Source organism: Dendrobium catenatum, unplaced genomic scaffold (assembly GCF_001605985.2).
Source record: "Dendrobium catenatum unplaced genomic scaffold, ASM160598v2 fragScaff_scaffold_980, whole genome shotgun sequence".
NCBI classification, from domain to species: Eukaryota; Viridiplantae; Streptophyta; class Magnoliopsida; order Asparagales; family Orchidaceae; genus Dendrobium; species Dendrobium catenatum.
Genome location: NW_021319442.1, coordinates 544543 through 571073, shown reverse-complemented (window position 1 = coordinate 571073; position 26531 = coordinate 544543). Strand labels below are relative to the sequence as shown.

At 34.1% G+C, this 26531-nt stretch overlaps 1 protein-coding gene across 2 annotated transcripts; it reads left to right on the top strand.

Annotated features, from left to right (window-relative positions):
- Window positions 1–1698: 1698 nt before the first annotated feature.
- LOC110099375 (putative glucose-6-phosphate 1-epimerase) lies at window positions 1699–23703 on the top strand. 2 transcript variants are annotated; one of them, XM_020826495.2, is made up of 9 exons: window positions 1699–2063; window positions 2302–2376; window positions 20456–20512; window positions 20602–20759; window positions 20844–20975; window positions 21238–21340; window positions 22482–22581; window positions 22658–22910; window positions 23382–23703. In XM_020826495.2, the coding sequence occupies exons 1-8, from the start codon at window positions 1986–1988 to the stop codon at window positions 22870–22872; spliced, it is 918 nt and encodes a 305-aa protein (XP_020682154.1). In that variant the 5' UTR covers window positions 1699–1985; the 3' UTR covers window positions 22873–22910; window positions 23382–23703. The 2 variants fall into 2 exon arrangements, with proteins under 2 accessions (XP_020682154.1, XP_020682155.1); XM_020826496.2 differs by lacking the exon at window positions 2302–2376.
- The last annotated feature ends 2828 nt before the right edge of the window (window positions 23704–26531 follow it).

The following is a 26531-nucleotide window of genomic DNA, read 5'->3' as shown; positions in this document are numbered from 1 at the left end:
TCTTTAGAAGTATCTCGAGTTGATCAATAATGTTTGAATTTTCTAGGGTTGCATGTCTATAATGTGTGAGGTAAATTTTGACTTTAAAATAATGTATTGTTCTAGGGTTTGCATGTCTATCATGTGCGAGGTAAATTTTGACTTTAAAATAATGTATTGTTCAAGGGTTTTAGATCATTACATAATAAATTATTCCTCTTTTATTTTGAATGGCCCAACCTCACCTAATTAAGGCACAAAAGTGCATAAGTAATATAAAATTATTGAGATATAATGGGCAAAGGATATATAAAGTTTAATCATTTTTATTTAGGTAAATTAAGGTAAGAGTTAGGGTTGATGATTGACAAAAATTATAAGTTGGTTCATTATTAAGAAAATATATCATAATCCATGTAGTCTATTATTTTTATAGATAAGGTGGCTACCTTGATTGATTTAAAGGTAAATTGAAAAAGGTTGATTAATATATTGATAAAATATCAATGAAGATAAAGTAAAAGCTAAAGGTGAATAAAAGACAATGAGGAGAAAAATAAAGGGAATGAGGAGGGGAGTAGTTGAGAGGAAAATGAGTTTCTATTTAAAAAAAAAATAGTTTTTTCAAAATTGTAATAAATTTATTTTAAATTAATTTAATTATTTATTTCGAATTGCATGATTTGAATTGCAAAGTACAAGACATTAACAATTGATTCTTAAAATCTCAACTCTATTTTTAAAAAACTTATTGTCAAGACAATATGACTCAATGAGACAAACATGATACTAGAATGATCTGACTGAGTATAAATGATCTCAAATTAATCATTTAAAAGCATGAATATAATTTTCTTAAGGACATTAATTGTTTTGATTACAAGACCCATCTTTCAAAACCACAGTTGATGACTTCAATCATTCATCTAACATCTATTATTGCATAGTAATGCATGTTGAGGTCTATTGTCATTCTAATGGTAATTGAAAAATTGAATTCACCATTCAATAGAAAAAAAAACTTTGTAGATCCATAATGAATATATTATTGTAACTTTAAACTAACAAAGAAACTGATTACTCTTATAAAATATTGTCTATATGTTATTCATACGTGTGTAAGAGGAGATGTTATTACTTGCGGAGATCACACACTGAGAATCGTTCAGATTTATCTTTGTGAACAGTAAAAGTATAGTGGTGAACAATAAAAACACAGTTTACTACACTTTTATTGTTCACAGAGACAAATCGGACGTCTGGTCCCCGCACGTAGTAATTTCCCGTGTAAGAGAGACTTTTTGCATCACTCATGTTTTGAAAACATTAACTTAATCGCTACAAACTATCTAGCACATAAAAATAATCAAATTAAACACTAAATATAACCATATTTGCATCATTTTTGTCAATTAATTAGCATATTAGTTAGTAAAACGAGCTTGTAATTTTTTTAATTCAAATTATTTACAAAATAAGTAATTTATTTTAAAGCTTTTAGTATCTTTAAGATAAAATTAACTATTTTATACATAATATTGTATCAATATTTTTATTTGATAGTATTTTAGATGCATAAAAGCTTAAAAATATTTTTTAATCATATAATATATATGTATATAATGCGTGAATAAAATGAACATATATTTTTTTAATATTAATTTAACTATTTAAAGGTAAAAAAATCGTACACAAATATCCATAAAAACGTGAATTCGAGTTGGAACACCCACGGAGGCCAGCGGGAGATATTGGCCGACTTGTCTCTCCCCTGCTTCTCTCCTCTCTCTCTCTCTCTCTGTAAAGTGCTGGAGAGTGGCGATTCTCTCTTGCTCCGCGGATTAGAAGAAGCGTAAAGAGCCGTGCGATCGGCGCGTTCCTTACTCGTTTGGACTTTCCTCATTGGCTGGAACTCGACCGTTGAGTAGAAGCAGTCACACATCGGTTGCTCTTCCTCCATTGGTGGCGGCGGCGATTAATCCTAGGTCTTCACTAGCTTCCCGATCATGCCTTGGAGTGTGGTGAATGATGGCGATGGTATGCCCAGGATTATCTTGACGGAGCCTAGTGGCTCCTCCGCCGAGGTATTTGTTACTTTCCTTCTTATCCTCTTCTTATGATATGCTCTTGATTAGGCCAGTGTTTAGAATTCTACGGAAATTTTGACCAAATCCCCAAATTTGAAGAATATGTTTTTTTTTTTTTTTTTTAAAGGGAATAGATTGGGTTTTGATACACGATGGTTGTAGCTGTGTGGGTTTATCCCCTGTTAGGGTACTGACGGACTTTGTTTGGTATTTGTTGCTTGTTTTTTTTTGCCAGGTTCTTTTGTATGGCGGGCAGGTTGTGTCCTGGAAAAATGATCGGCGAGAAGAGTTGCTTTTTATGAGTTCGAAGGTATTTGAATAATTTGAGTCAGTAGAGCTGGGTGACTAAATTGGTTCATTTGTTCCTATTTTGCATGACGGTGGTAGGGGTTTGGTTTTATGTGAAATTTAGGAAAATCTGTGCCACTGACTTAGTGCATTGACTCTTCGCATGGCCATCATAATACTAGTCACTAGCGCTTCCATGCAAAAAAAAAAAAAAAAAAAAAACCTGATTGAATTTTGTAAAGTTAATGCATACAGTGTGAAATGAATTTTGTCTTAAGTAGTATTTTCTCTAACCCTGGAATATGCAATCAATCTTTTCCAAATATCCGTCCTTTGTAGGCGACATTAGAATTAAATGATTATGTTTTAGTTCAAAAGCAAGAATCCAAATTCTTTCCTTGATAAGGAGTAAGGACAGCTGTAAACCAATTTCTTTTAACATTACATATTTATGGTTGTTCTTAAATCTTGCTGTAAATTTACATGTGTTTCAGTGAGATAATATTTGAAGCTGATTGGTGGTTATTCAAATGGAGTTATAATATTGAGCCCATGTTTGCTATTCCCAAAGCAGTAACTTGCTTCTTTCAGCTGACTGAAAGCAGAAGAAAAAATGCATTTTACCAGATAATCCATGAAGAAAGTAATGAGTTTCCAGCTGGCTTTTTTCTATGCTTGTAGAATGAAAAAATAGATGTCATAATTTTCCACCAGATTTTTTTCTTGTTTTAATTACTTGGATTTGGACTATATTTGGAAATATGAAATGTTGGGAACTATCCTTTTTATTCTCAGGAGGACAACATTTGTTAATTAAAAAACTAGTGTTGTCATTTACCACAAAGTGACTGAGAAAGCTCCAAATGAAAATTTGTATTACTACAATGCAAAAACATATTTTGAGTAAGATATTAATGTAGGCAAAGCTGACTGTTTGGTGTTCTATGCTTTATTCGGATTGTTTGGTGGCTGTTGGATTTCCTGCTGAGTTCTATGCATATTTCGGTTTTCCAAATGCTTGGAATTTGTTTTTTTTTTTTCTTGTTTCCTATGGTAGTTGTTCCCCTTCCCTATGCCATTTAGGGCTGTGTTTTGTTGATTTCCAATGCTGGCCATTCCCCTTCCCTATGTTATTTCCTAAGTTTTATGTAGGCTCCTATTGGATGTTTGGGGTGGCTCATTAATGTGAATGATTGTCTGTTTTTCTTCTATAAATGGGGTTGTTTTCTTGCAATTTTAGAAGATAATGGAATGATTTTTTATTTATAAACCTGCTAATTTTTCTTAGCTTACATGCTAGCCTCCTTTCCCCTTTCCCTCTACTACTTCGTCTCGGTTTTCTACCTCTTCTTCTCTCTCTTTGGTTTATGCCCCACCTGTATCTTTCTTCTCTTAAATTATTGTAAGTCTTAAGTTTTGTCGTGTATTGTTCTAATATAATTTGTGAGTGGTTTCTATTAGATGTTAAAAGCTTTGTTATGTAATGTTTATTGTTTGTATTTGTCATATTAAAAGGAAGGTCTTTTTTTTTTTTTGGCAAATCTAGTTTGGTGTTTTTTCATTTGCATACCTAGTGTTATCTTACTTGGATTAGAATTCCTAGGTTGCACTAGATATGCTTCATATTCTATTTGAAATGAATTTTTGTTAGCATGATCAAGTAGTCGAATTTTTAATTTCAGATGGATGCCGGTTAACATGACATTGTGTAGATCTTATAAATCTCCTTCTTCTATGTTTCTTTCCCTGTGGAAGGCATGTTATTTTGTTTTTTCAAGTAAATATCCATTTTTAATTAATGTATTGGGATTCAACTTATCATAGGCCATATCCTTAAAGGAACTATCTTTTACTGAAACATATAGACATGGAGATCCTTTTCGTCGTTGTTGTTACTAGTCATTCCAGCCTGATTTAGTTGATGGCTCCGATTTGAGATCTTTCGCCAGTGATCTTCATTTCCCTGTGCCAAGCCTTATAGTTATTTTGACATGTATAATTATTGGACAATCTAGGTGCTCCTTTGATTCTTCTAATGTTCTTAACTTTGAGCATGAACACGCGTGAGGATACTAGATAAAATAGAGTGGGATGGGCATGCAGCCAGTATTGAAATTAGGATAAGGTTGCATCAGTATAGTTTAACTAAACTACGGTACTTATAAATTAATGAATTAACATAATTATATTTACAGATGACCATTGATGCATATGAATTCATGTTATCCATATATGTGCAACAAGATAAATAGAAAGGTATAAATAGTTCTTATTCTGGAAGGTGTGATTGTTTTTCAAAGAAAAAATTCTTGCCTTCTTAAATTTGAAATAAATTAAAGCTCTTTTTGATCTTTTAAATAGGTGTGTGTTGCATATAACTTTTCATTTTGAAAATTTAAAGTTTGGTCTGTCAAATGAAAGAGGAGACATGATGTTGTTGATTATATAGTTTGGGATATTTTGAAAAGCGTCCCTCCAATAGCAGTTTAGGTCTTTTGAACTTTTAACAGTAAGGTGTTAGGCACCCCTTTTTAAATTTTTATTCCTTCCAGGTGTATATTTTTGGTACAGCCGATTACCAATAAAGATGATTCAAGAATAGGTTCATCCCTAAACAATCCTCACTTTTATACATGTATTGTTTATATGGAGCCAACCTACCGTGCATTTTTCCTTTGAAGTTGTATTATAGTTTTGGTACAGCCTATTACCGATAAAAATAATTCAAGAATAGGTTCATCCCTAAATAATCCTCACCTTGATACATGTATTGTTTGTATGGATCCAACCTACCGTGTATTTATCCATTGAAGTTGTATTGAATTAATTACATAAATTTCCAATTTAACTTCTCAACTCTATCTTCATTATTAAAGAAATTTAGGTTGGAAGAGTGTTGGTACTTGAAAAGTTATGCCCATCAATGCGTGTCTACCTTATTCCTTAGTCATCCATCAATATTTTCAATATTATTTAATGTATCATGTAATTATCCTTGCGTATCTTTAATTAGGACTGGTTTGAAATTTTTGTATTTATGCAAGGATAGTTCTGTCATTTGGAATGAGGTTTATTTCTATTAGGGTATTGCAATTTAGATGTTTGATAATGAAATAACGAAATAGTTTTCTTTTAGCAACCATGTGGTTTGGGTTTCTCCCTCTTACTCCTAGTTTTGCGGCTTTCTTCCACTTCCATTTTACCTTCTGCCATCCTTTCTTTAAGGCATTCATTTCTTTCCAATCTTCTTAATTCCTTCTTCTCTTCATCTCTAAGTACTTTATCTATTTCAGAATCTTTTCTTCTCAATAATAGTAATAACAATAAAATATACTTATCATAATGCCTATTTGTAATTGTGTAGGTATCTTTCCTTTTATCAAAACTTCTATTTTTTTCATAAGTTTTCAATTTGTATTATGTATTTATATCATTGTTTTCCCTTGTTATAATCAATAGCCTTATCTTAACTATTTGTAGTTCGCTTTCTGAATATTCATTCTTTTTTTAATGTTGAGCTCTAAATGAAGTTTAAATTAAAATTTGCAAAGCCTTTTGCATAATTTAACACGTTAACTGAGGTCCAAACTTTTCCTTCTATCTTAATTCTATCAATGTATCTTATTGGTGCATTTATACAGGTCAAAACATTTAATTCTTATCTTTGCTGATTTCCATTCTTAATGCCTCTCTAATGTAACCATTTATTGTTGTATCCATTCTTGTTTTACCAATGATCCATCTTCGCACTCTCTATCTACCGCAATCAATTGAGTCTTAAATAGCTTCTTTATTGAGCAAGAATAAATCTTGATAACAAAGCAAGCCAAATTACAACTTTATGACAATAACATTAAGTCCGCAAATTATTATCCTAGTGCATATTTGATAGGTTTCTTGGCAATCCATTAGGGAGAAGCACCTTTAGAGTAGATTTAGACTCCACGAGAAGAAGAGGGGAGAAATAAGAAATTATCCATTGCATAATTCTTTTATTATAATATGAGGGGTATTTATGCTATGTTGGGTAGACAGGTTTTATAATAAAGAACCGGTCTATATAAAAAGTACTAAAATAGGAAAACATAAAGAAACTAGTGTTTGCTACATGTGTATAGACCAAATGGGCTAAACCTTTTAGTTTGGACTTTCTTTGGCCAAAGATGTATTGCTTTCCTTTGCGGGTTGTAGTGCCAATGTGAAATATTTTTTATTCCTTCTTCTTTGATAGATTTTTATTTTTATAGGTTGTTGTGCCATGTTTGTAAAACCATGCTTCACACTGTTTTTGTATAATCTTAGGATTCAATAAAATGTGTTGATATCTAACACTCCCCCTCCCGTCGCCATTAAAAATAACCTTGTCCTCATGGTTGATAGAAAAAAAAGACAAAGACAATGCTGAAAATTTTTCTTACATGGCATCATTCGATAGATTTAATTTTCATTGTAACAATACTTCATGGAGAGGTTGATCATGAAGTTGCAAAATTCGGGAAGCTAAATGGCATAAGGTACAAGGAGGGGTTGATTGTTGTAATTGAAATTGGGTAACTGTGAAGTGGTTAATAGAGGAGTTCGTTTAAATGGTTTCAGAAGGGAAATATGGAAAATAGAATGAATTTTGCTTCCATGTGGAAGGGTTGGGCGATAGACCACAGGCTAATAATATTTTGAATTGGGAAAGGTCCAAAATAATGTTTAGCTAATTTAGAATGTGTACGACTACCGACTGATGACAACATTTTTTTTAAAGGGTTGTAGCTTTAGCTAGATCACCTATTGAAAAATGCAAATCACTTTGATTGTAATCTGCCAATATTTCCATGCGATGTTGTGCTTGTTGTATGTTTTGTTTGAGGGTGTAGAGAAGTGTGTCACAGTTTGTTAAGAATGCATTGACGACATGTATGTCAAAAGTACCATGAAGATGTGAAGGCATGGAAGGTGGCAATCTTCCATATGGAGTCTGATATGGTGACATTTTTATGGCTGAATGTTAGGACATATTGTAGCATAATTCAGGCGAACAAAGAAATGTTGACCAAAATTTGGGGGTAGAGGGAGTGTACAAAGATATTGTTCTAAACAATGATTGAGAAACTCTGTTTGCCCATCTGTTTGAGGGTGATAGAAAGTATTATAATGGAGTGTGGCACTACTTAAAGAAAAAAAAATGATGCCTAAAATTACTTAAATACTATCCTTATCAAACATTATAGTTTTGGAAAACTGTGTAATCTAATAACCATATTTGCAAAAACAACAACTTTAGCAGACTAATATATTATAGCTAAAGGACGAAAATGAGCATATTTTGATAAGTGATCAAGGGCTACTAAGACGGCAGTATAGCCTTTAGAATTAGGAAGGCCAATAATGAAGTCTATAGACAAATCCTCCCAAATCTGCAATGGTACTGGTAGAGGAGAAAGGAGTCCAGTAGGAGGAAGGGTAGAGGACTTGATTTCCTGACAAAAAAGACGTTTGCTAATAAAATTAGCAACATCTTGATGAAGGTGAAACCAATAAAAATTAGCGGAGATTCATTTGATGATTTTAAGAACACCTTAATGATTTGCAAGAGGTGTAGAATGGAATTCTGTGAGGATTTGATGTTTGAGGGAAGAATTGATGTGAAACATTATGCGGTGAACAAGAATTGCATTTGAGAAATTAGTAGAAGCGATGAATTTTACCTTGCTACCAAAAACTCTTTGTTTGCTCAAGTTTGAGTTTAAGAATAAGCGTTGATAGATTAAGCAATGGCAATAGCTTACATGTAGAGATTACAGGAACTTTGCAAAATAACAACCAAAGATTTATGTAATGCAAATAGCTAAGGATAACGAAGCCTCAAATTTAAAATCTAGATCATTCACCTTGAGGTCCTTCACTCGTTTTTGAAAGTGGTGGCTAGCGGAGGAGGATCGTGAGTAGACTTAGTGATGCCACTAGTAGACAGGTGATACCGAGAGGACTCGTCGCCGGGAAAGAAGCCGGAATTGGAGGAGCGGGTGGGCGGCCGTAGATGGTCCACTCTTAGTTTGGACTTTGTCTGTCGACGACGTGTATGAGGGTCGGGAAGATCCGATCCAAGTAAGCTCCAACAGTGTCGTCGTCGGAATCAAATCCCACGTCGAAGAACGGCGGTTGTAGGATATCGAGATGACCGTGGGCGTCAAACACAAGTCCCCATTCAAATTCGGGGTCCGCCATGCATGGTGGAATCTAGTGGGGAAGACAAAAGAGGGAGGTGGGAGAGGGGGCACAAGTTTGAGCTAGGGGGATTCAGTTATGGTGGGGGTCAAATGGTAGAGTGCAGGAATTCTGAATTAATTTTAGAATTTGGGAGGTTTTGATGGTGGGATTTAATTTGAAATTCAAATTAAATCAAGAGGGGGAGGGGGGCGGTAAAGAGAGGAGAATTTGGGGCTGATTTTGTGGAGAATTGGGATTAATTATGGAGAGAGAAGGAGCCCATGAAGGGGCCAGCTGAACTAGAGGAGGAAGGAAAGAGAATCTAGTAAAGTGGGGTCCACGTGTTTAAATGACAGATTTTGTTTAAAATCTGTAATAATTCAGATTTTGAACAAAAGGAAATTTTCCTTTAATTGATTGTGGAAAGCAGGCAACGTTTGAATTTCAAATAGGCTTTAAAACTCAATTAAAACTCTTGCCTAAATTCTAGGAGTCAATTAAGGAAGGTAATCAAAGGCTCATGATGATTTTGAATTTCGAATTCAAAATTCCAAAGGGGGGCGGCAGGATGGAGTTGTGGGCTAGCTGCCGGGAGGCTGGCCGGCGGGTGGCTGGGCTATGGCCGGCGGGTGGCTGAACTGCTGGCCGGCGGGAGGCTGCAGCTAGTGGGCCGACAGCTTTGGCTGTTTGGAGTAGGCGGCAACAGAGCAAGGGGAAAAGAATTGGAATTTTCTAGGGATTCGACGACCACGAGTTTACTAACCTCAATTGTCTTCAATTCGAATTTCCACAAGATTAGCTAGTACGAAAACTAGAACTCACAAAGAGATATAGTTTTCTCCGGCGAACTCACTAAGAGATCTTGGAGTTAACTCACAAAGAGAACAAGGAGCAAATTTCATTTCATCAAAAACTAAACTATTACAATACATGATGCCTCATATAAGGAGATCAAAACAAACATAACTGAAATGACATAAACGCCCTCAGGGCTACATAAGTGAAACAAGGCCCTCAGGGGCAAACTAGGAAAGCTAAAGAAAATACACTCATGACATAAAATGTAAATAAATCAGAAATAGTGACTCTGGATCGTAGCCGTCGATCTGCGTCGCTGGCGATGGTACACGTGTTGAAATCTAATGTCCCCATCATTCTCCCCAGGTGGGAGAAACTCGACCCCGTCGAGTGAGTGTCTCTAGAAGCCTTGTACCACTCTAGCAAGTCCGGGTCCAATCTCTGTAGCTCATCTCGATCGATCCATACGTTCTCCGTCTCCGGTTTTCCTGCCCATTGAACCAAGTACCTTCGGCGACCACCGTCTTTAGTGGAAATGATTTCATCGCTAAGCACTGCCTCAATCCTCTTCGCAGTAGGTAAAGTGGGAATTTTTGGGAGTGGGTGTAGGCTGGGGATCTCACCAGGTGGGGACTCACAAGGCTCATCATGTAAGGGATTGGGTGGGTTAAACTCTGGACCCTCATAGGTTACAAGATCTTCAATGTTAAAAGTGGGGCTAAAGTTAAAACCTTTGGGAAGGTCTAGCACATAAGCATTACTGTTTCCTTTGGAAATTATTCTGAAAGGTCCCGCGCTTCTCGCGTGTAATTTCTTAACGGTCCCTTGTGGGAACCGTTCCGGACGAATCTGAACCATCACATAATCTCCTTCTTCAAATTCTTTGAACCTTCTCTTGAGGTCCGCATTGAGTTTATAGTTAGCATTGCTCAGTTCAATTTTTTTATTAATTTCTTTGTGCAATTCTTGTAAATGCGATGCAAATGCAGATGCTGACTCAGATGATCTAGACTTATGACCCATGGGAATTCGATCTATAGGTTACCTAGGTTGGTATCCGTACACGATCTCGGCAGGACTCAGACCCGTGGTTCTGTTGACAGAATTGTTATAGGCAAACTCGGAAATGGGCAACTTAGAATCCCAGTCTCTAAGGTTTTCACCTACTAACGTTCTTAAAAGGTTTCCTAAGCTTCTGTTAACGACTTCAGTCTGACCATCGTTCTGAGGGTGGAACCTGTGGAAAACTGTTATTTCGTACCCATCTTAAACCATAATGTTTTCCAAAAATAACTCGTGAACTTAACATCCCTATCAGAGACAATAGTCTTCGGTAGCCCATGAAGTCTCACAATTTCGTCAAAGTAGAGCTTAGCAACCCGGGAGGCATCAAAAGTTTTAGAACAGGAGAGGAAATGGGCCATTTTTGAGAATCTATCGACGACAACACAAACAGAATCGTGCTTTCTCAAGGTCTTAGGAAATCCTAATACAAAGTCCATACTTACATCCTGCCAAGGGCAATTGGGCATGGGGAGTGGCGTGTAGAGGACCGTATTTTTCTTTCGTTGTTTGACCAACTGACAGGTGTGACACCTCCGTAAAAGTTTGCTAACATCGCGCTTGAGGTCGGGCCAATAGAATCAATTTTCTAGCGCGGCAATAGTTTTGGCTTGCCCAAAGTGGCCAGTTAAGACTCCGGCATGTAACTCCCAAACTAGAAATTCCCGTAGTGAAGTGTTGGGAATACAAAGTTTTTGCGACTTGAACAGATAGCCATCTTCTACAAGAAAATCATTTATTATTCGATCTTCTCCGTTGGTCAGTAGGGAGTATGTTTCTTTAAAGTCAGGGCAGTCCAAGTAATCCTCCTTAAGGCGTTCAAATCCGGTAACCTCAGTTCTCATCTCTTGAGTAACCATCAGTCTCCTGCTAAGGGCATCCGCAGCTTTATTCTCAGATCCAACCTTATGTCTAATCGTGTAAGTGTACTCTTGTAAGAATTCAACCCAACGACCATGGCGGGCATTGAGTTTCTTCTAGGAATTGATGTATCTTAAGGCTTCGTGATCCGAGAATATCACAAATTCTTGTGGCAATAAGTAGTGTCTCCAGTATCTAAGGGACTGGATGACCACATAGAATTCCTTGTCATAGGTAGAATACCTATGACGAATGACGAATGTCGTTTAATTTCTCGCTAAAATATGCCACAGGGTGTCCCTCTTGAGATAAAACTCCTCCTATACCAATTCCTGATGCGTCACACGTTACTTCAAAAACTTTAGAAAAATCAGGGAGACGCATAACAGGGGCTTTAACCATTTTCTTTTTAATATCCTCGAAAGCCTTAGTGGCAGCTAGTGTCCAATGAAATTCTTCTTTCTTGAGACAGTCAGTTATGAGCGCCATTATAGTGCTAAAGTTTCTAATAAACCTCCTATAGAATGTGGCCAATCCGTGAAAACTCCGAACATCTCTAATATTTTTAGGCTCAGGCCACTCATCAATTGCTCTAACGTTTTCAGGGTCGGCTGAAATTCCTCGAGATGAAATTATGAATCCAAGAAAGGTAACACTATCAGTGAGAAACACACATTTATGGGGGTTTGCATACAACTGTTCTTTTCTCAAAATCTCACAGACTTGCTTCAGATGTTTCAAATATTGATCTACTGAGTTACTATAGATCAATATATCATTAAAGTATACGACGACGAATTTTCCTAGGAAAGGTCGAAGGACTTGGGTCATAATTCGCATGAAGGTACTAGGAGCGTTACTAAGACCAAATGGCATAACCATCCATTCGTACAACCCGTCTTTTGTCAAAGGACAAATGAAATCAATCCATCAGGTAGGTTTGAATCCAATTGGAGTTCTTTTGCTTCGCCCTGCTCCTGAAAAGTGCTAGTTCCCAGCCGAGCGAAGACTTTCTATCGATAGAGCAAATAGGTATGATCCATAGCATAGGTGGTTGCCAATGATTCGTACCTTGGCCTCGGCCTTGGCTATCGGTCATGTTCTCGATCCATATCGGGCTCTCAATCTCGATCTTGACCAGTATTCGCACCCCGAATCCTCCACCTTTCCTGGAGGTTCCTATTCATATATCTATTTTCTATTTGGTGTTGATGTCGTTAATTGGGGCGGAGAAACATGGGTTGGTTTATCTAGCCCGATAGCGGAAACCATTAATACGGGGCACTGCATGGCTTAAAAGGCTCTATTTTCACAATGAATGGTTGTCGTCCCCCCGCTTCCAGAAGTTTTGGATGGCTAATCAGTTGTGGTTCCTTATTCTGTATTCTGAATCTGATGTCCCCATCAAGAATCTTTATTAATATAAATACAACCTTTATAATAAAGAATATTATCACCAAATTTATAATTTGTATGAGAAAGTTCACCTTTGGAAAGCTGAGAAGCTATATGAAGAATATCCGAAGAATGAAGAGATTCATTTTTTAAATGATTGATCAGGGAAAATGAAAAAAAATTATTAAAGAAAGTAAAGAAGGATGTAGGTAGGAGTATCTTCAGGTTATCTGGATAAAGAATTAGCAACTATATTTATTTTTCTAGCTTCATATATAATGGTGAAATTAAATCCTAAGAACTTTTGAAGATATTATTATTGATCAGGAGTTTTTTTATAACTTGAGTTTGTAGTTCATGTAAGTTTTTATGATTGGTGCGTATAACAAATTCATTTCCTAATAAGTACTGATACGATTTACAAATTGCTTCAGTAATAATATATAACTCTTTTAGATGAGTGGAAGATTTAGATAGTTTAATGCTTAATTTCTTACCAAAAAAGGAGATGTGGTGATTATTTTGTAACAAAATTGAGCCAATACCGCTGTTGGAAGCTTCAAGTTCAATAATAAAGGTTTTTGTGAAATCTGATAAAGCTAAGATTACGGCTGTTGTGAAGCTAATTTGAGATTGTGAAAGGAAGTTGAAGCTAAGGCATTTCATTTGAAGGAATCTTTCTTGAGAAGATTAGTTAATGGATAGGCAATGGAAGCATAAGTAGATATAAACTGTCGGTAACATCCTGTTAATTCTAGAACGAAGATGATGTAAGGATTAAGGAATTGATCATGTGGTCATAGCATTAATTTTATTAGGGTCAGATTTTACACACCCAGAAGATATAATATGACCCAGATATTCAATAGATGATTGACAAAATTGTCATTTATTTAGCTTGAAAAATAGGTGATTTGTCTTTAAACATTGAGAAACCATGTGAATGTGATAAAAATGAAGGTCATAGGGTAGGACTCCATATAGGAATGTCGTAAAAAATATTATAATTAATTTTTAAAGATAAAAATAAAAAATTTGATTGATTAAGGCCTGAAAGGTAGGAGCATTTGTTAAACCAAAAGGCATAACAAGAACTTTTTAGCGAGTATTATGGGTGTGAAAGGCAGTTTTATGAAAATCTTTATGATGCTTCCTAACTTGATGATTGCCAGAATGAAGATCAAATTTAGTGAAAAGAGAGCTCCATGTAATTCAAAAGATAATACTTATAACAAGATTGAAAATAATAATTAAGAGGGAGCTTTAATAAGCTCATTTAGAAGTAACAAGATCAATCTTGGCCCTTGGTCTATTTTTGTCGGATTTGAAACAACAAATGATACTTTATGTGATGCTTCAGCCTTCAGGTTAGTCTTTTGATTTATTAATGTTGTAAACATCAAGTTTTAGCTATCGATCATCAAACAACTGATGAAACCTTTTGTGAGCTAAAATTTTGTTATCTAGAGGATCTAGGAGTTTATCTTGGAGCATTAATTAAAGATTTGCAATGGGCTGCTTGGGTTAGAGGCTTGAAACTACATTGATTTATCAATAGATCTTCAATATGGAAAGTATGATTAATGATCATGTTTGTAGTTAAGATGAATGATGCGAGAATCCTTCTATGACCATTCACTATCTTTTTCTTACAAACTTTAATGACTTGGATTGATGTCTCCACGTTCACTATTTCTCTCTTTTGTGATTTGTAGCTTTGAGGTTTCTTGCTCATCTCTTGCGATATTTTTGGATTTGTGGCTTTCTTGTGTACCCAGATGTGATGTAACAATTGATGGTGAGGCTTCTTTGGTGATTATGGGACTAGTATTTTATGGCTTATACTATATGAAATTTTATATTTCTTCTGGGAGATGATATATGACCTTTATGTGATGCTTTGATTGATGGGTCTTAGGTAATTTTAAATTATTTTTATGATTATAAACGTGGGTCTTAAGCTTGAACAAAAGTCATTTAACTCATTCTTAATTATTTTCATGTTGGAATTTTTATTCTACTTATGCGATTCAACCGCTTGATCAAGTGAGATACTTGAAGGTTTGTAAAAGAGGCTATTTACTTTTACAGATGTGAGGTTTGATTTATCCACTTTTGGTGACTTATTTCATCCAAAATTTATTTTTTCTCTAAATTTCTGTGTAATATTTAATCAAGTCAGATACATGATGGTTTCTAAGAACTACGTTGATTTTAATTTGTTGTGTGATTTTTTTATTACGAATTTTTATTGATTTTTTCTAGTAGAGGCTTATTAAATTTGTATTTGATTTTCAATACTTTATATATTTGAAAAAAGGATCAAAACAATCCCTCAACTCTTTGTGAGGGACCAAAATGGTCCCCAACTCTTTTGAGGGACCAATTTGGTCCCTCAACTCTTTAAAAATGGGCCTTTTTGATCCTAACATCAAATTTTGAGTTTAATGGTGTTAAATCAAGAGGTATTTTGATCATTTTTTACTTAAATTATTTATTAAATATAATTTTCAAGTTATAGTATTTTTAAAAATTTATTAAACATTTCTTTTTAAAAAAAATATTAATAATTCTAGTCTATAATGATCCTAAATTAAAACTAGAATTATTAATAAATTTTGAAATTAAAACTAGAATTTGTAATAAATTTTTTATTAAAGAAATGTTTAATATAAGTTTTAAAAAAATTAATATTATTTGAAAATTACATTTAATAAATATTTTAATTAAATGTGACTAAAGTACCTCTTGATTTAACACCACTAGCCCTAAAATTTGATGTTAGGACTAAAAAGGCCCCCTTTTAAAGTAGTTAAGGTACCAAATTGGTCCCTCAAAAGAGTTGGACACTATTTTGATTCCTCATAAAGAGTTGAGGGATCATTTTGATTATTTTCTCATTTTATTCTCATTGTAAGTGACAAATAGTTGCTGAAATTAAGTGCTTGTCACCAAATAAGTTTTATGTGTGCATTGCATGATTTTTTACATCTCATAAGTCATAATAGATCTATATTAAAAAACCTAAACTCTTAGATGTCCTACGCATTATATTTAGTATCATCTTGAGGTCTTTTTGGAGACTCTCTTTATTAATCTATTGATTTGCTCTGTTTACTTCTATTTGTATATCTTTCTATTATTTGTATTAAATTTATTGGTGTTTTTATGTTGTACAGTATCAAAACCTGAAAATGTTTTGGAACAGCTTTCTTCTTGTAATCATGTTTTGCATGATGAAAGGTGTGTTGATTCTCTTGATGGCCCATGTTGACTTCTTGGCCATCAATGAGAAGGTTCTACATTATAAGGAGGGAATTAATTGGAAACCTAGATAATAGGTGTAATTGTCAAAACTCTTAAGTCTTAACCATCAAGATATTATATGTATGGGCCTAATAGTCGCTCAATTTTATCTCCATGATATAAATTTCTAAGAAGTCACCCATCTCAGGAGTGCTCCTATACAGGTACACTTAATTTTGGAGTTTCATATACAATTACAACCATTACACAAAAAAGGCCTCAATATCTAAGAGTTTGATTTCATTCTACTTAAGGGACTTCATAATCTTCCCCGTAGTTGATGTCATCGTCAATATCCTTACATATAAACAAAAATTATTTACTAGTCGGATAAAATTCTAGAGGTGGCCCCTATAGATTCAAGAGGTGACTCTCAATATATATCATTTTGTCACAACAATAATTCAAAAGGTGGCTACCATGATGTAACACTTTGTCTTGTTATCTTCATGATGGTTTATTTCTCTGATATTACTTATAACAGTTTAATCTTTTAACAATCGAATTATTGTCTGTTTTAGCCTACTGGTCTTATGGTTTTTTCTTCTTAGTGTAATTTTCCAAGAGGTCACCAATTTCGGGAATGCTTCAACATGTGAGCACATTTAGTTTTGTAGTTTCTAATAAAATTTCAACCATTATGCCAAAAAATATCTCCACATATAAGTTTTGGATATATTCTACTTCACAGTCTTTGTGCAATTGAGGTAACTCTTATTACCTTTAGATTGGTGATTGATTAGTATATGTGAAACATAACTTGTGTGGTTGGGTATGCGTATTATCTTTGTTCTAGTTAAGACCCCTCATGCTTAGCAATCAAACATGTGGAAAGAACACCCTCATATTTAGCAATCTTATACGAACTGCTTGTAAAAATTCTATCTTGCTTGGCTGAAATTAAATTACAACAATCTCAAACACAATCTCCAAGAGGAATTAAGAGCAATAATAAGATAAAACTCTTTTTAATTGATGATATACTAAAGAAAACAATAAGATACAATGTATATTCTATTAGAGAGGAAGATCTAGCTCTCCCAAAGCCCTAGCCGCCGGTTAGAGCCCAGAGCTCACTAAGAATAATCTAAATTCAGCAAATAACATCATAATCATGAAATCATCCTATTGTTAGCCTTAAATATGCCCTCCTAATTCCCTTCGAAATCATCCCTTTTCCCTAAGTAATTTCCTCTTATATTTGAATTCAAAACAGATTTCTTGCCCTAAATAATGCCCTCCCAATTGTCATTAAAATTTTTCTAAGCTATTCTCCCCTGATTTCTCCTCCCTTTCCATAGATAATTCCTTCAAAAATGTTGAATTCAAATTAGATTTCGTGCCCTAAATAATTTCCTCCCAATTGTAATTAAAATTTTCCTAAACAATTCCCATTTAATTAAGAACCATATTAAACAACTCTCTCTTGATTAGGTAACTTTTTAATTCCCTCTCAATCAAATTGAACTGTCCAACACAATCATATATGTAAAAAGAAGTGATTTTTTAACATTCTAAGATAATAGTATTTCTACTATACAACATAGTGTTAAAGAATGATTAATAAGAGGGAGGTAACAAGCATGTGGGTAACAAAGCTTTATTCTCATCATCACCATGACATTAATATTCATCAAATATCTAGTAATGGAATTTAACTCATTAAAATGTGTCTTAATATGTGTACATTCTTTTGATGTTAAAAGGTGTGAATACAAAGAGGAACTATAGAATCTAGCTCCTAACTTTTAGATGACTACATCGATCTTAACTCTTAGGAGGAGAGTTCATTACACCTAATGGTCTTGATTTAATGCAAGCTTTCAAACATTATAAACAGTCCACAAAAGTTCAAATGGTCATAGACTAATTATTAGAAGTCACATTTGGCCTAAACATATTTGAGTCGATCCCAAGTCAAGCCTTTTTAGGTCTTTTTATGTGTTTGCTCGAAGTTTTTTAATTTTTTTATTTTATTAGGTGTTCCTGATGCAGGACTACATGCGAAGTAGGAAGCTTGCACAAAATAGTTAAAGAACAATTTCAGATTTTCGTTATTAGCGATTAAAACAACAAAGTAAAACTAATAAATGGTCACTTCTATTTAGGCTAAGCTACACGAGAGACTAAACAAAGTCAAAATATTTAAGAAAATTAAAGCAATGCATACGAAGTAGCTTTCATTACAACCTTGATCTAACAAGAGGTCTAAAAGCAAAGAAGTAAGAATCCTACGTTACTAATGGATGGTGACAGTGAAACAAAATCTCTTGCTTGAATAATCTCTCTACGAGGTAGTAGAATAGGAAAGTACACGAATCAATGAAGAGTATCACCTTTGCGGAGAATCGTCTTGATACACCTCTCGGATGGTAGCAAAAGAAAGAATCTTCTTTTATAAGCGGAGAGAGGTTACGTCCCAAGTGTTCTTCCAAAATCCAGAAAAAACGTTTCAGATTTTGGAACCGAACCAAAATCTGAGCCCAAAATCTGAGAAAATCTTCAGTTTTCTATGCTTAGGAGTAAAGAAAATTGGAAGGGGAATTCAAGCATTTGTCCAGAAAGTGGTGAATGTGAGAGAGAGGGGCTTGGAGAGAGAGAGGGGGAAGACGGGTGGGAGAGAGGGGAGAGACGGGTGGGAAAGAGGGCTGGCGGGATTGAGAAGAGGAGGGAATTTTATTTCCAAAATTTGATTTCAGGTTTTAGGAAATAAAATTAAAGCTTAGGACTTGGGGAAAATTCGGTTAAGAGGAGATTTGGGGAATTTGAAATATTTCCAAAAGAGATACTTAGCTTAAGGAAATAAATCTAAATCCAAGCCAATGAAGGGGCCGGCGGCATTAATGGGCAAGAGGGAATTTGGGGATGAGGTGTCATGCTTGCATAAATGTAAATTTAGGATTGGGAAAGTAATTAACCAAATCCAATTGAATTTGAAATTCAAAAGAATTGATTTAAGAACTTTCCAAAATAGAATGACAAATTAGGAAAGATTTCAAATTCAAATTAGTTGGATTTGAATTTTGAAAATTTGTCCAAAATTAAATCACCCAAATTAGGCAAGGATTTCAATGGGGAGAAGGAGGTGGATGGTGGCTGGCGGCTAGAGATTGGGCCGGCGGTATGAGGGGTCGGGTGGAGTGTTGACTGTGGGTTGAGGGAGGAGGAGGGGTCGAGTGAGGTGATCGGCGGCTTATGGTGGAGAATGTGGGAGGGGAAGTTTGATTGGGGGGGTGACGATTGCTTGGAGATGGAGGAGGGTTTGGGTGTCAAGATGTCCGGTGGTGGTGGTGGTGGTGGAAGGAGGGAAAAAAAAAAGACAGAGATAAAGAAAGACCACGAACCCGGCCGTCTCCAAGGTTGGTGGGTAGTGAGCAAGCTTCCCTCTCCTAGGGATCTCTCTCCATCAAACAATCAAGCTCTCACAAGAGCTCATGCAAGAAGACAAATGCAGCAAAATTTTCTTAATCATTCATTAACCTCAAAATAACAAGATGAAGGCTATAAATAGCCTCATACAATGACTTAAAGTAAAAAGGACTCAAATACCCTTAATGGGCTACAAGACTCAATCCCTCAAGCAAGGGTAAAAATGGAAAATGCTGAAATAAAAAATTACATCAATAAGTAGACAATAATAAAATCAAAAGTACATCGGGTAAATCGTGGCCGTTGATTTACGGCCACGTCGACAGTAGACTTTCCAACTGATGTCTCCATCAGTTCCTTTATTGGATTAAAATAGGTTTAAATATGAAGTTTGTTGGATTGGATAGGATTATATTGCATTTAAATTTTTTGCCTTTTATTTATAATCTATTTCCTTAAACATAGATTCATAATGAACACTGGGCATTATTATTGATTTAATGAAAGTTGTTTATGTGGATTGTTTCAAATTGTGTGTAGAATTTTGATCTTTCATCCTCCATCACATGCGCTATTGAAAAATGCTGCTTGATTTATGGCTAAAACAACCTCACATTCGAGCTAGGGAACATGTAGCTTTTTGTTTGCTTTTTTAGGTACTTATATGACAAGCTATACCATGCCATTTTATTTGAAGTTCCGCGCCTTCCAATATTTCTAGAAATAAAAGATTTAAAATGTTTCCATATCTTTTTCACTAAATCCACTGTTCTCCAAAGAGGTCATTTTCCCTTTCTTTTTGTTGTAGATAATGCATTTATTTAATATCTAAATCTAAGTACGTTGTGATAGTGGCTTTCTAGATTCCTTTGGAAGTTTTGAATGCATACATACTTGTCGTATTATAAGTAGGTATGCATACATGATGTATTTGCATACGTGCCACAACATGAATACAAGCATGCAAACTATTTCGACCATGTATTCATGCATGCATGTTTATGTGCATACTTGCTACCATACAGATATAAAAGAGTCTGCTATATATAATCTTTGTATTTTGAAATTTCTTGTTGATACCTTAATGACTATTTCTCCTTGTTCAATAGGCAGTTTTGAAACCACCTAAAGCTATCAGGGGAGGAATTCCTATATGTTTCCCTCAAGTAATGTTATATGTGCTTTGCATACTTTGTGAGTAGCGTAGTTCCTTTTGTTCTGTCTTGATGCATATCTGATTTGTTCTGTGCTATAGTTTGGTAATTTGGGATCCCTGGAGCAGCATGGCTTTGCAAGGAACAGATTGTGGGCAATGGATAGCTGTGCATCTCCATTACCTCCTCCCAAGAATCAGTCTACAATAGATTTAATTTTGAAGTCCCAAGAAGAGGACATAAAGACATGGCCAAGAAGGTAATAATTAATAAAAGCTCAATGAATAGGTCATTCCGTATACTGCTGATGGCTTTTCCATGATTTAATCTTTGAGCAATGCAGCTTTGAGTTACGACTGCGTGTTATTTTGAGCCCTGGCAAGCTGACATTGATTCCTCGGGTGAGGAATACCGATAATAAACAGTTTACATTCACTTTAGGAATGCGTAATTACCTCTCTGTTTCAGACATCAGGTACTTGGACATTAACCAAGTTCATATTCCATTAAAGTAACTTCATAAATCTGTTGTTTAGTTCTTCATTGTCTATTTTATGTAGTTTCTTATTATGAAAAGAATGTAGAAAGCTGCCAAATATGGTAAAGTTTTATTTGTCCACTTTTGCTGTCTGACTTTTTTGTTCATAGTGTTGGTTGAACCATTCATTTTAAATTTCAAGTATGGAAACAGTCTTTCTTTTCTAGTGAAATTTTATAGTGGATGATTTCTTTGGCAGTGAAGTCCGAGTTGAGGGATTGGAGACACTCGACTACTTCGATAATCTTATTAAAAGGGAGAGGTTCACAGAGCAGGCAGATGCAATTACGTTTGATGGGGAGGTTTGAATATTTTGGCATATCATTTAGTTTGTTATCTACATTGTTTTAAGCATTTCCATGTTAATTGGCTGAATATTGGTTTTCTTGTAATTTCTTAGAAGCTGATGACTATCAAATGCAACGCTTTTTGTTATGTAACCATTTCTCTCACAATAAAAAACGAGATCTCACTACTGTTATGCAAAATATATATTACATCTATTATCAATTTCATGATGCCATTAGGACTGGCTGTAAGCAAAGGATTCAACAAAGTTATGTAGTGATTATAATTCTTGTAGGTTATTGCTAGGAAGTACATGAAGATTTCAAGTAAACCCTAATATAAAAACAGCGAGAAAACTCCACAAATTCAATGGAAAGTCAAAGAAAACAATAGTTTTATTGTAAGAATCAAACTAACAGAAGAAAAAATTGTAAGATACAATTGATCCTCAATTCAAGAGGAGGATCTCTCTCCCAATCCCTAGACGCCGCTAGAGTCCAAGATACCAAACTCCAAGAACAAGAACAACCTAAATAATTTGCATAACCCTAATCCTCCCTCCCTATTTAAAGCAAATAAACCCACCTCCTTAGCCCCCCCTCCTATTTGAAATAGCTAGTAGACCCCGCACTCCTTGGGTGGCAAAACAAAGGGGGGCGGACTGCTTGGTTCACCTCCTATAAAATTGGACCAGCCCTTTGTCCAAGGCCGGGCTAGACTGGTCTAACAATTGCTTGCTTGGCTGTTGCTGTCTTTAGTATCATCTTCTCATTAATTTCTATTACCAACCCATAATATTTTAACAAGTTTTAGTTTTTAATTATTTTCTATTTTCAATGTAATAAATATGTATTTAAAATTGATAGCATGTTTTCCCCGGAGTTTGTATGCTTGTTGAATGAGTAGGTCGTATATTGTTGGAGACCTAATATTAGAAACTCTAAACCTTTGAACGTCGTCTTCGCATTCCCATAGATACCCCTTGTTGGACTCTTCAGTGTCTCAAACTCAACTTCTTTAGTAGTATAAGAATTTTCAAATAAAAATCTAAGAATTAGCTTAATGGGCATTTATGTCCATCTAGCTTATCGACTTTTCCCATTTTTCTAGTTTGGACTGTTTTGTTCTTTCTTGTTCACAATTTTTCCTTAACAGGTAGATAGAGTGTATTTGAGCACGCCTGGAAAGATAGCCATCATTGACCATGAGAAGAAAAGAACTCTTGTTCTGAGGAAGGAAGGCCTTCCAGATGCAGGTAGATAACTTGCTTAACATGACTTAACTGCTTTGATTTCTCATCCCCTACAGTTTAATTTCTTTCCTGTCTCCAGCTCTTTGGAACCCATGGGATAAGAAGGCTAAGGCTCTCCCCGATTTTGGCGATGAGGATTTCCAGGTCATGCTATGCTTGGATTCTGCAGCTGTCGAGAATCCCATCACTCTCAAACCATCAGAAGAATGGATGGGCCGCCAAGAACTCTCCACCGTGCTGTCAAGCTACTTCAGTGGACAGCTCGACCCTCGCCAAGTTCTCGCTGGAAAATAATCATCATCGCATTCTATTTTGCATGGACAATCATAAAAGTAAGTATTATATAGCTAAACAGAAGTGCATGGTTTGTTTTTCTGCCTGTTTGGTTGGTGAGATTATTCTGTGCGGACACTGGACAGGAGAACTGTTCAGTCGGTACCGTGCTCGGTACAGAGAGCGGTATACTTTTGGGGTGATGTGGCGCATTTTTTATTTGCCTCTGGACAACGTCCGGATTCCGCACAGAATAATTTACGGTTTGGTTGTGGGACTATTTTACTGTTCAGATAATGTTGAGAGGATTTCAAAGGAGACATGCCATAAAATTTTAAGATCTTTCTAGATATCTTATATTTTTACTTGTGTAAATAAATTTTTCATAAAAATATTCCATTTGTGCTCCTTCCAAAAATTTTAAGGGTTACAAATAATTATTGAAAAATATTGCCAGTATGAATTTTTACTCTCATCTACAAAAAGTTTTCTGATAGTTTTTTATGCTTATTCTCTAAATTTCTTGACAGGAACCTCAACCTTTAGTCAAGCTGCTTCATTGGACAACTCAAACGTTTACAAAGTTCTTGCTGGCTTCTAACAGGTCATTGCATTCTGTTTTAGTATTTAGCATGCAGAGGTTCATGAAATTGTGCATAGTTTCATATATTCATACTTTTTGTTTATCTGCTGGTATGTTTTCCTGTTATGGTGTCATTGGACTTGTGATAGAATATTTCAGAACAGTCAGTAGAGAATACCTTTCTCAGTTGCATCATTATTCATTTTGTTTAGGAAAATTTGAGCTTTTGTATTTTTCTACCATGAGTGTTCTCATATTCATTATGATCATTCACTAACGCTTCATTTGTGACAACTTTCTAACTACTTTACTCATAGTTATTATGATCAATTACTAAGGTTTCGTTTGGGACGGCTTTTTTACTGCTTCTTAAAACAGTTTTTTAGTACAACAAATAAAAAATTTATACTAAAAAGCTGTTTTAAGCAGTAAGAAAGCCGTCCCAAGCGAAGCCTTGGAACAACTTTCTTATTGCTTCTTAAAGCAGTACGAAAGCCATTCCAAACAAAGCCTAAATGGTGGTTTTAAATTAATTTTTTTTTTTATTTTTTTTTAATGCATGTTTGATTTATGTTTTTTAGATGTTTTACTTTTAATTTTAAATTAAAATATAATCAATATAAAAAATAAAACTAAAAGATATCCCACAAAACCCTAAATTTCTTATTTAGATCCCAAGCATAAACCTAATGTTCTGATTTAGGGATTTTTTGAGTTGGTATTGAATAGTCTATGAATAGAGTTATATTTGTATTCAAAATTAATATATTAAATTAATTTTGGTTTTATTTGGGACATCTTTCTTATGATTTTTTAAATTAGTTCTTTAGCACAAAAATTTGTAATTAAAAAAATTATTTAAAAAAGTAGGAAGAAAGTTGAATTCTGAGCCAACTTAAAAAAGAATATGAGTTTATTCGAATTAATTATATTTGAACTAAAAATAAATGTGCAGCAGAAGCTTGAAATTGTTCTATGCGACTGGGATTAGAATATAAGCATTGAATTGGTGTTATTTGTAAAACTAATTAAAGTTATTTATAAATTTACCTCTTACATTAATTTGTCAAAATATCATCAAAAATTCAAAATTTATTGTAACACTCTTGTTCGATTAAATGATAATAATTTGATTGTTATACGTTTTATTTTATTTATTTATTTATTTTTGGATGAATGGTGGTGTTGTAAATAAAATGAATTTCGGTGGCATCTTCTTTATTCCTTAAATTCGAACTTAGTTCGAGCTTTATTTAAGAGTTTGAGTTGATTTATGAGCTAGCTAAAATAATTATGATTTAAATAATTATTATAATAAAATAGTACAAAAAAAGAGAAATTATAAATTAATAATAACAAATAACTTCATATATAAGAAGATGAATATAATTTGTAAATATTTTTAATATTTTTATATTCTTTAATTTTAATTCTTAATTTTTAAGTTAATCATTTTATAATAATATTATTTTAAGCCAAGCCAAGTTCTCGAACTAACGAGTCGAGTCAGGTTAGCTTAAATTTGCCTTATTAGCTTATCGAGCTCAGCTCACGAGCTATTTGAAGACCGACTTTGAAGCGGCAGCTTTACTTACTTACGCCTCGTCCCAACATGAATCGTGGGTCAAATTATTTTTAATTTACAGCCACATGAAAGATAGGCAAAAAAAATCAATTATGATTTTCTAAAATATTAGAAGATGTATATTATAAATAATTATGAGTGAAAATCATTTAAGGATATGCGTATAGATATACTTACTATATAATATATATATATATATATTTATATATATATATATATATATATATATAATATATAAATATATATATTTATATTTTTATTTTTTTTTATTTGGTGGAATTTTCATTTGTTGTGTGTTTTGATTTTTATTTCATTATTATTTTTTGTAAGAAGTTTGGTGTAATTCATTAGCATTATGGTGTCAATAACTGACATGATTTAACATCTTCTAGCTTGAACCCAACTCAAAAATTTGTAATTCATGTTAGGCATGATCCAAATTTTCGGGTCAAGCTAATTTGGTGATGACACGAACATTCAAATTTGTCCAAGTTAATCATTTGGGTTCGTGTTAAACATGTCAGGGCCTAAATCACTGGATATTTATGGTTAAATGGAGTTGTATTGATAAATGAGATTGAATTCAAGTCAAACATGCTTAGGTTTGAGCAACTTCCATGACCAAACCTGGCCTCACACCAATTGAATTTGCAATCCTTAGTAGTACTATGACTTTCGTTATTGTGATAGACTTTTTGCCGTTTCTTTAAGGCATCTTTTTTATTACAAAAAATTTAACTATATTGTATTAAAAAGTTGCTTTAAAACAATAAGAGCCCTCCCAACTAAGCCTAAATCTACTTATTTTTCCATTGGAGATTAGTGCATATTATGTCACTCCACACCATCTTATTTACATTATAAGAGTTAAATGGTAGCTACTAATATTTTCCAGGCTTTTTTGCAAACATTACCCAATCAACGCATACTCAGCCATGTTTCATGGTGGTATCCCTTGTTTATTCAATACAACGTTATTACTTGCACTCATAAATAAAAGCTAATAAATTTCAATATATTTCATCCTGAGATTTCTATAAGAAACAGCATGATAGAGGAAAGTGCTACATCCAATTTTTAATTTTTATAATCAGAAATTTTTTGAGCTTAGATCAAAAGTTTTTTTCTTCACTACAACATTAGAAATTTGACACATCTTATCTATTTAAATCATTAGTGTTCATTAGCATCATATATCACTATATATATATACTATACTATATCAAAACACACGAAGTCAAATTCTTTTTTCTTTCTGTGCCCTATTATTTATTACTGATCATAATTCTTTTAAATTTAAGTCATTATTCGATATAAGACAACATTTTAATTTATAAAAATTTATTGAATAATTATCCAGTGGCTTTATTATTAATAATAATACCTAATGTCTATCCTCATTCCATATGCAAGAGAACTAAATTATTTATTTTTAACCCAATCAATCATGTTGTTATTAATCGATTACAGATTCAGGACTCAAGTAAAATCAGATCTCTTTTATTCAAAAAA